At 37.2% G+C, this 11492-nt stretch overlaps 1 protein-coding gene across 2 annotated transcripts in view; it reads right to left on the reverse strand.

Moving 5' to 3' along the window:
• The window catches only part of TOR1AIP1 (torsin 1A interacting protein 1), a 43434-nt gene that overhangs the window by 29699 nt on the left and 2243 nt on the right, over window positions 1-11492 (reverse strand). Inside the window, exons 2-4 of one of the 2 annotated variants that reach the window (XM_049634148.1) lie at window positions 11089-11166; window positions 5218-5277; window positions 4230-4274 (exon numbers count right to left, since the gene is read on the reverse strand). In XM_049634148.1, the coding sequence (XP_049490105.1) occupies window positions 4230-4274; window positions 5218-5277; window positions 11089-11166 (183 nt within the window). The remainder of the gene's footprint in view (window positions 1-4229; window positions 4275-5217; window positions 5278-11088; window positions 11167-11492) is intronic. The other variant, XM_049634149.1, reaches the window with a different exon arrangement.

Raw genomic sequence — 11492 nt, forward strand, 5'->3', positions numbered from 1 at the left:
CCAAAAGTCTCTCTCAATAATTTTTTGAATTAATGACAAAGAAAAGGCTGAGGGCTGAACTCTTCTAATACAAGAGGTTCCAATAACTTCTAAGTGTAACTCGTTTAAAATAGAGCTTTGCAGGGAGCCTGGGTGGCTCAGTTAGTTATGCATCTGATTTCGGCTCAGGTCATGATCTCGCAGTTTGTGAGTCTGAGCCCATCTGGGAGTCCCCCTTTCTTCCCCTCTGCTCCTCCCTCGCTTGAGCATACACATGTTCTTTTTCTCAAAATAATAAATAAACTTAAAAAATAAGATCTAACAGTAGCTTTGCTAAAGTTACAACTATATTTGAACATTATGTTTTATATAGTTTAAAATTATTTGGTATAGCAAAATTTTAGGCTAAATTGATTTTAGAATCTGTGTGTTTCTTCACTGAGTCACCAGAAAGAAAATGAATAGTGCAGTAATCCCTCCCTTTCTGATCCTGATATAATTTATTTCCATGTACTTTTTAAACTCCAGGTCAATTTGTTCAGAGCCAAATCACCTAGTAATTAATCACTCATATAAAAGTAAAATTAAATCTCCTTTATTGTTTATGTATGTGTTGTCCAATTAGCATGGGGAGAATTTAAGAATTTTTTTTAACCAACTTATATAAGGGAGCTCCCCATTTATTTTTTATATCATTATATTTCAAGTATTTAATATATCATGGATTTCTGAACACTTTAATCTAGTGTCCAAAGGTCTTTTCTTTAGAATTTTATGTTTCTGGGGCGCCTAAGTAGTTCAGTTGGTTAAGCGTCTGACTCTTGGTTTCAGCTCCGGTCATGATCTCGTGGCTTTGTGAGTTCAAGCCCCACATCAGGCTCTGTGCTGGTGGCATGGAGCCTGCTTGGAATTCTCTCTCTCCCTCTCTCTCTTCCCCTTCCCCACTCATGCTGTCTCTCTCTCAAAATAAATAAATAAACTTTAAAAATTTTTTTAAAGAATTTTATGTTGCTAACAATATCAATAGTATTCAAAGGGTGAACAATAACTTGTTAAACAAGGCTGTCTTCAATATTATTACTAATATTGTGCCTTATGCATAATCCAATAATATCTTATGAATTAGATGTTCTATACATTTGACAATAATCATCATTGTTATCAGTCTACTCGTTGTCTTGGCTATAGACTTTTTAACTGTGGTTTTCATTCTGGTAATGAAGGTCAGGAATTTCAAGTCCTCCTAAATGCCATTTCCTCCATGAAACCTTCCCAACCTCTCCTGCAGAATAAGGCACTTCTCTTCTAGGCTATCAAATACATATACCACCATTTTAACACTTACAACATTAATTTATCTAGCTTGTTTTTTTTTCTTTTTTTTTCCATTATCTCTCTAAGAGCTACTACTCTAAGAGCTAGGGGAAAAAATTATCATGGCTCTTTATGGTTCCAGCATTTAGGCCAGTCACTGATACATACAGAAGGTGGTTAAAAATAAATGTTTGTTTAATAAATGAATAGACTTTTGTATAACAGAATAAAAACCTTTAAGACTTTTGCTAAAATTGTTCATACCATGACAAAAAAAAACATGACTTAACAACTCAAGAAAATAGTGTGAAATTAGTGCTTAATAATGAGGTTTCATGCAAGGTTTTAAACATTCTACATTTTCACCTTTTTAACCCAAGCCACAAAGAATGCATAAATATTTAAATACAATCTGATGATGAATCAGTAGCATTTAGTACCACATGAGAAGTTTTCATTTTATTTCCCTGTTTCGCATTCATCTTCATTTTAAACCTCTTGGCTTCTACGTGTAGAAGGTTAAAATACTTTTTTTTTAAAAAAGGTATTACTCTTCCCTATGCTTATGCAGAAGCTTTGAGAAATTCAACTCTTATTTGGAGTAATGATACCTTCAATTAAAAAAAAGTTAAAATATTATAAAAGTTGTAGCAAAACAGAGAGAGAATAGGCTGGGTCACAGTAGATCTTCCCAAAGCTAGGGACATCCTGGCTAAGGTTGGTGGGGTTGCGGGGGCGTTTAGCCTTGGGCCTGGGGTGGCAGCTTCACCACCTAGGATCCCCAGGACCCACCACTCCCCCAACTGGTGTCCCCCAGATTCACGGTGAGAACATGGCACTGGCTCTTAGTTCTGACATACTGGCCACTGACCTCGCCTACACCTGGTCCACAAAGGGATGCGATTTCACCGGGCCCACAAGACCTCTGAAAAAGCCGTCTTCACGGCCTAGACCAAGGGGATCGCCCTCAACCAGCTGTGGCCGAAGGAGCTACGGACCGTCAGCCCCCTGTTCTCTGGTGGTGTGAGCCGCCTGTGGTACTCAGGCCACAGCATGGAGCAGTATGCTGCTCTGGGTGGCACGGCACGTGCCAGTGAGCACTGCTGTGGGCCCAGGAGGCCTAGAGCCCTCGCCACCCGGCCCCCAAATAAAGTGGGCCCAAAAGGAAAACAAAATTATACAGGCTGTGGCATTTAGTAGACAAATGGCAATAAATAAAGGAGCTGTTAAGGAGGTACCACTTTTCCAATGATCTCAACCAACTAATAAAAGGACTTTCAGAAGACCTAGGGCACTTGTTTGTTGTAAGAATAGATCACATACAACCATCTCTTCAGACAGAGACAAACCACTAATTATACCACTTTCCTTTCCTCAGCTACAGTTTTAAAGGAAAACACAAAGTTCCAGGTATACCTGTACTATAAGGTTTTCTATTCCTAGAGACTTATTGCATGTGTTGGTGTGAGCAGTGAAGTGAAGGATACTCAAGGAACTCATACTTTGTATTTTGTCTGGGGACAAAGACATGAAGGTTTCACAAATGAGACTCTGATGCTTTCTCAAAGAGAAGACTAGACAGAACACAAGAGTCCGTGTGTCTCCCGTCTTCTTATGCTGTCAGTACAGACTAGGGTGGAGTGCTTTAACATGGATTGGAGTGCTCAATCTATGTTGAGGCAAGTATGCAACTCTCTGAATTTACTCTTAGAACAAACAAATGACCGTTTGGGTGATTTGCTGTCTTTATTCCTGCCACCGGTATAAACCAGGGAGCGGTAAGCTTTTTCCATAGAGGGTCATATAGTAAACATATTTGAGGCTTTGCTAGCCACACAAGGTCTCTTTTCTTAGCTCACAGGCTGTGCAAAAACAGGATTGCAGGTCAGATTTTTAACTAGAGGCTGACCCACAGCATAGACACCTTTAAGAGTGGTACCTTTAAGATTATTCAATGCCAATATGCTTTTGAGAACAGAGGCAGAGTGGGGCAGCAGGAAGGAGTATAAAGAACGGTCTGGGGATATTACTAGTATTCAAGCTCCATGAACAGTCATTTTTGATATTCTAAGAGGTACTAGCATTACTATAAAAAAGAATCAGAGGAGGCCATTTTCTGTTAATCCCACAGAAATGTTCTTTAAACTGGAAAGCACTTTTGAAAGTTACTTCTCACTATAAAGTACTTATAAAAATCATTTCTAACTCTAGCATAAAGAGTAAAAGTGGATTATTTCAACTTCAAGTTCTTTACCAATTAAGAAACTATGACTTAAAAAAATTTTTTTAAGTTTTTAAATAAAGCACTTGAGAAACTCTACTGGGTACCAGTACACATGATGAACTGCATACTGTAAGGATCACTTTCAGACACTATCCTGAGGTCTCCAATAAGTCAACCCGAGTTTAACTGAAAGATGAATTTTTAAAAAGTTGCAGCTATTTTTTTAAAAAAGGGGAAGTTTCCTTCGTTTTGACTCATCTCTAAATTTAGAAAAATACTGTAACTTAAAACTAAGTCTAACCACAATCAATGTAGGTTCTCTTAACGCTGTGGATCTGGGTATCTCATGTCCTGCACCAAAGCAAACACTGGAAAGTGAATCTCTAATTCACTTTCTAACTCAAGAAAAACTATGAATTGGTAAGCTGATATTCCTTTTTCTCACAGAAATGTGAATTCAACAAAGTCTAATAAAAATTAAAATGTGTTTGTATTACATGTTCCTATATGAACTTAAATAACAAAAGACATAATTTCAGACAGAATTAAGAATCAGGGCAATAAGAAAGGTCATAGCCATAGGCACAGTGTCCCACAAGCTGAGAAAATGAACAAAGAAATATTCTCAAGCCAGTGACCAACTGTGTATACTCCTGTGTTCTGATCCTCAGAACCCTTGAAAAGAACCTGTAAGAATTAGAGATAAACAAACCTAATTCACTCATTTTAGTATTTCCATTTGTTTTGTATGCCGAATCTGCAAGAGAGATAGCAAGAAAATGATTAGAGCTTAAGAGGAAATGCATCATGTGGTCCTTTACCACAGGTTCATCATCAAAACCTTAACAGATCTTTGTCATTGTAATACTTAAAACGACAGTTATCAAAAAAAACCCATCCTAATTCTTTCTTAAAGAGAAGGATCAAGAAGTAGAAACCTAATGTGAAGATAAATAAGGTTCTTCTTTAGTTCCCATGATAGAGCACCCTTATGTGCTAATGAACTCTGACAAGGAAGCAGAAGTAGACTGTTTGGATGCCTTTACTGGTTATCTCTCACAGTCATGAAATCAACTTAAGGGCAATACTTGTTAGAGGTTTTCATCAAAAAGAAATGTAAATGAGGCAGAAAAATTTGATAGCACTGAGCTATAAAGCCTCGGTCTTGATTTTTTTATTAGCATTATGCTGGGAAGAATAAAAAGCCCCTGATCCTAGTTTAAAATCATCATACTAACAAAAAGAATCATAGAAACCTCTTAAAAACAATGAGGAAGGCCTTTATATATGTGTATATATATATATATGTATATATATATATACACATGTATACACACATACACATATGTATGGAAAGATGTCTCAATAGATTAAGTAAAAATAAAAACACAATAAGAAGGTACAGAAAAGAGTGTTTATTGGGCTAACATTTGTGATAAACGGAAGGAAAATATCATTTATGCATGAATTTCTTTGTAGCTCCATTAAATATCTCTAAAAAAAGACCTAAGAAACTGAAAACACTGGTTCCCTCTAATGAGGAGGCTAGGTGGGTAAAGGACAGAGGGACAGGGAGATTTTTCACCATGTATTTATAATAACTTTTAAATTTCGAACCATATGAATACATGCACTAACCTATTTAAAAATAAAGCTATATTTACAAAACATTTAAACCAACAGACAAAACAATCTCTTACCAGGTCTTGGGCTTCTTAGGGGGCGTCTACACAGGCTGATTACAGGATCTTCACTCAGCACTAATATAGGAAGAAAGAACATTAAAAAATATATAAAATGTCAAACATACTAGATTTATTATACAATTATCTATTTATTCAACAAAGGTTTTTCTGAACCCTTCATTATTTAAAGTATGGGAATGTAAAACTGAACTACCAATTTCCTGCCATAAAAAATTTATGAACATGATAGAAAAAATATGCAATTTTTCTCAGCAGATCACATTTATATAAGAAAGGAATACCAAATAAAACTCTTCTAAATTTCTCATATGAGAACCAAATTTGTACTGTAGCACCAACTCAATTATTTCATTTGAGGCTTATCCTCATTATGGATTATTCATGGCATACTTTAATTTAGGAGTTAACTTCCTGAGAGTTAATATAGTACCTCCAACTATTTAACCTTGTGTGTGTGTTCAGGAAATGCAAACTCTAACTTAAATAAAGTGTTACCATTAGCCAGGGTTTCAGACTGTCTATGGTTCAATGGTATAGGGCTAATGGGGAAGCCAATCCCATCATATAAAATGTTAACCTAGAAAGCCAAGATGTGTTCTCAAAAAACATCAAACATTATCTAAAGTCCAATATATATCTGAATTTGGATTATATTATGTTTGTTTCATTTGTCTTTATAAAAAACATCATGGAGCCCCTGAGTGGCTCAGTTGGTTAAGCATCAGACTCCTGATTTTGGCTCAGGTCATGATCTCACGATTTGTGAGTTTGAGCACCACATCAGGCTCTGCACTGACAGTGTGAAGCCTGCTTGGGATTCTCTCTCTCTCCCTTTCTCTGTCCCTCCCCTGCACATGTGCACATGCTCTCTCTCTCAAAATAAATGAAACTTAAAAACAACAACAACAACAACAACAACATTGTGTTTGGCGCTGTAGGAGAACAGTGAAAACCATTCTGAACTGGTTATCACCGGTCCCCGCCATTACACTGACTGCCTATGTTTGTTTTTACAAAACTGACTTCACGCAATTTCCCCATTAAGAGTATCCAGAAGAGAAACTGTGATGGGCCAGGCACTTGTTTGTTCGAAAAACACTTATTGAACATGTTTCTATATATCTTAAAGACAGAGATGTAGAAAAGCAATTAAACTTCTGTAGCTCAAAAAGGCAGAACTAAGATCAACACACAGAAAGTAAGAGAAAAGTTAGCTTTTAATTACTTAAGTTATTAATGTTGTCTCCAAAACAGAACAGATAGTGAGGGAATGATTTTCACCTCACTGAAAATGATCAGGCAGTATATGAATGGATGCTAACAAAGGGATACTTGCATTGATAGAGACTTTGGGTAGATGAATTCCCTAAATCTTCCAGCTGTAAGATTCTATGAAATATCTATCTCAGTTGCTAGTATTTCAAACATCAGGTATTTAAAACTTATAAAAATAGCTTTTAAAATAAATTCTGTACATGTTCATAATCCCATTATTACAACTACTTTCCTCTTTTTCTCTTCTGCATTCTCACCTTTATCAGGCTTAATTAAAACCTAAAACTCAACTTAATCTATAGACATCAATTACTACTTTTTTTCCCTATCTTTTAAGAAGTATTTCCTGGGGGCGCCTGGGTGGCTCAGTCGGTTGAGCGGCCGACTTCGGCTCAAGTCGTGATCTCGCGGTCCGTGAGTTCGAGCCCCGCATTGGGCTCTGTGCTGACAGCTCAGAGCCTGGAGCCTGTTTCAGATTCTGTGTCTCCCTCTCTCTGACCCTCCCCTGTTCATGCTCTGTCTCTGTCTCAAAAATAAATAAACGTTAAAAAAAAAAAAAAATTAAAAAAAAAAAAGAAGTATTTCCTGTACGCTCTATTATGTACATATCCTTAGAGAAGATGCTTCAAGGAGACAGAGTACCAAAGAGAGATATTATTAGAGAATAAAAGAGCAAGTACCCTTATTTTGTAGCAATCTTCTTCCCTTGTCTGCTTTTGCTCACTGCTGCACCCCCAGCATCTAGCATGGGGACTGGCATAAAGTAGGTACTCAGTAAAGATCTAGAGAATGAATACTCCAAAAAAATCAAATGTTCAGCAGCCAGAGAATCAAATGTTCATGACAAAATGGTAGATATTCAAAAATAATTATCTATGATTATTTAACTAGAAACCACAACTGTTGGAACAAAAATACCTATTTAACTTTAGGAAAAGTAAATGAAGTTCTCCCAATATAATTTTATATTGTAAAATAGTTCCATGATTTCCAGAAAGGAATGAATCTGACCACAGAACAGTTATGTAAGAATACATGGACTGGGGCACCTGGGTGACTCAGTCTGTTAAAAGTGTCCAACTTTGGCTCAGGTCATGATCTCATAGTTTGTGAGTTCAAACCATGCATCAGGTTCTGTGCTGACAGCTTGAAGCCTGGAGCCTGGAGCCTGTTTCAGATTCTATATCTCCCTCTCTCTGTCTCTGCTTCTCCCTCACTCAAGAATTTCCTCTCTTTCAAGAATAAACATTAAAATAAATACATACATACATACATACATACATACATGGACTGAACTGAATGAACAACTCAATGACTATTTTAATGTGAAAACATTTCAATCCTGGAACTTCAAACAATAAGAGTTCAATCTGTATCCCTGTTCTAAACTAATCAGTATTTCTCATGGCTTAGAAAAACAGGAAGGCAGATGATGTAGTTGTCTTTAGTAGGTTGTTTTTTTTAAAAAAATTTTTTTCAACGTTTTTTAATTTATTTTTGGGACAGAGAGAGACAGAGCACGAACGGGGGAGGGGCAGAGAGAGAGGGAGACACAGAATCGGAAACAGGCTCCAGGCTCTGAGCCATCAGCCCAGAGCCCGACGCGGGGCTCGAACTCACAGACCGCGAGATCGTGACCTGGCTGAAGTCGGACGCTTAACCGACTGCGCCACCCAGGCGCCCCTAGTAGGTTGTTTTAGAAGGTGGCCCGTTGGCTTTGGTCTTTATTCTTAAGGGTATTTTTGGATAGATTTCTCTCAGTCCACACCAGTGGTCCTATATACAATTACAGCACTATTTTTCAACATGAAAGTTAAACAGAAAGTCTATAAGGGGAAAGGTCTACTTAAAGTAGTACTCCATCAAAGAGTGACTACTATTTACATAATTCCTCCGCTAGACACACATTATAAGCATTTGTTCAATAATTCCCTAAACTCTTTCCTTGAAGCATGCCAAGTGCTTGATGCAGGATGATTTTTTTTTTTAACGTTTACTTATTTTTGAGACAGAGAGAGACAGAGCATGAACAGGGGAGGGGCAGAGAGAGAGGCAGACACAGAATCTGAAACAGGTTCCAGGCTCTGAGCTGTCAGCACAGAGCCTGACGCGGGGCTCGAACTCACGGACCGTGAGATCATGACCTGAGCCGAAGTCGGACGCTTAAGTGACCAAGCCACCCAGGCGCCCCTGCAGGATGATTTTTAAAAGTACCACTGAATTCTTGGGGTGCCTGGGTGGCTAAGTTGGTTGAACATCGACTCCTGATTTCAGCTCAGGTAATGATCTCACCATTCGTGAGCTCGAGCCCCACGTCTGGCTCCATGCTGTCAGCATGGAGCCTGCTTGGGATTCTCCTCCATCTATGTCTGTCCTTCCCCTGTTCACTCTTTCCCTCAAAATAAACAAAATTTAAAAAAGCTCTTTTATAAATAAAGAAATAAATAAATGTACCACTGAATTCTTAATATCTCAAATCTCCCAAAGATGTAAATATCCTCATTTCTACTTATATGCATGCTACACTACTGATACATTCCAGGTAATTTATGCATAGGTTCCATCAATTTATTATCTATACTGAGAAATGTTTTTTCTTTTCCATTTCTAATTACAACATAAGCTTCTTGAGAAAAGGAAATGCTTAAGCAAAACTTTATGAACTTCACACCTCTTGTAAAGTACCATAAGGGGCAGGGAGCGGGAGGGACTCCTTGTATCTGTGTTTTACTGTGTACAAAATATGCATGCACTGTATCATTTCCTCAGTGGCCTTGCGGGTTAGGCAGGGGAAATGATAGGATAAAGGCCCGTGTCTCAAGGTGGGTGGGTAACACAAGCAAAGTCCAGTGAGCTTTGCACAACATTATGCAGCTGTGTACCTCGTTAGTGGTCCTTAAACATAGACCTAATGTGAACTCCAAAAGACTGTTCAAGGTATTTTATTATATAACAGTTTTATAATGGTCTATAGGCTGGTGTTCAACAGTCTTCATTCTATCAATTTACTTAAATTAACACCATAATTTTTATACGTTTACTCTAAATTTTAGAAAAGTTTGCTTCTCTAGGTGTAAGAGATAAGCAAATAAATATGCTATGATAAAATTTCAAGAATATGATTTTTCCACATGGCTGGGAAAATCTATAGCATTTATTACTCAAAGCATTTTTCTAAGATAGTTTATAATCTTAACCCAGTAACATAGGCAATTCAAGGAATTAAATATAAAGGGCGTGTTTACTTAGAACTAAACTTGAACTAGATGTACCTTATTCTAAATTGAGGACAGAATAGGTCAAATCATAAAGCATAATCTTATTAGAAGCAATGGCTAAGGAAACAAGTCAAGATAGGAGTTTTACTGTTGTGGGACTTTCTTAATATCAAAAACAGCAAACTGAAAATAAACGGAACTAAAAACCAAAGGAATTAAGCATTAGCAACTGAACTAAATCCATTTCCTTGCTTTCCAAAAGAGTTTTAACAGCTTTTAAAACTTAAGTAGACTGTCAACATAGCCTAAGTCTATGTTACATTGATAATAAAATGCAAATGTTTTTACACTTTAACATCTCTGAAATTGAGGGAGGCGGGGTGCCTGGGTGGCTCAGTCCGTTAAACATCCGACTCTTGGTTTTGGCTCAGGTCATCATGTCACGATTCATTAGTTCGAGCCCCATATCGGGCTCTGTGCTGACAGTGTGAAGCCTGCTTGGGATTCTCTCACTCCCTCTCTCTCTGCCCCTCCCACATGCGCTCACTCTCTCTAAAAATAAATAAACTTCAAAAAAAAAAAGTCTTTAACATCTCTGAAATTGGGATGCATCATACAATCTATGGGATGTTACAGTTTAATTGGCAGCATTTCTTCCTTCTAGGTGGTACATAAAACGATGGTGGATCTTACAACTGATGACATTTTAGATTTGATGAAATATTGACCATATCATGCCATGATTTGACTATACAGATCACTCAATCCATTTTATTTTTAGTTTCTTATTTATTTTAAGTAGGCCCCATGCCCAATGTAGGGCTTCAACTCACCACCCTGAGATCGAGAGTCTTCACTGACTAAGCCAGCCAGGTGCCCCCACTTAATCCATTTTAAATGGAAGGTAGTGAGACATATTCACTCACAGCACACTTAATGAATTTCACTGAGTGGCTAATTATTACATGGGAGAGTGACAATGAGGTACTTGGGGAAAATGAAAGGGTTTTGAAGAAGACAAATCTGGAGCCGATTTTGGCTGTCACATTATCATGTAAACATACAGAAGGGTCTTAGCCTCTCTGAGCTTCAGTTTTCTCACCTATAAAATGGGCACATCTATCCTGCAGAGTTATGTGAATGAATTACCATATCCAAAGTGGCTCGTAATTAGTAGATACTCAAGTATCCATTCCATCTTTTCATGACATATACCTATATGGTTTAACTCAATAAACTATAGAGAAGATTCACTGTAATTCTGAATAAGTTATGATTGGGACCCTTGATGAACCAGGCTATAGTGTGTACATTAAAAAAAAGAAATGAAAAAGATGGCAGGTAAGGCAAAAAATAAAATCATTCTTCTTACCTGGAATTTCTTGTGTTCTCTGGATAGTTTTCTTTGAGACTGTTTGGCTTAAAATAGTTTGTGAAGATGGTTCATCCTCTAAAGAACAGAAATGACAACTGTCAAAATTCAGAATATATGATCTGGTATACAGATTATGCACCTTAACGGTAATATAAAAGCAAAAATGCACATAATTCATTTCTTTAGCAATGTGTAATTGAGCCTACCAAAACTTAGGAATTTGGGTCTAACTACTCTTGAGGCAATATAAAAACAAATTATTTACCTTTGATGCTTTACTATAAAAGTCTACTACTTTAGAAATTTAAAAGATGGGCTACAGTTTCAGAAATGATGTGGGAGAAAGCAGAGGAGCGAAAAATGTTTAGACCCTTATAGATTTTTTTTACTAAAATAGAGGT

This window comes from Panthera uncia, chromosome F1, assembly GCF_023721935.1.
Source record: "Panthera uncia isolate 11264 chromosome F1, Puncia_PCG_1.0, whole genome shotgun sequence".
Classification (NCBI taxonomy): domain Eukaryota; kingdom Metazoa; phylum Chordata; class Mammalia; order Carnivora; family Felidae; genus Panthera; species Panthera uncia.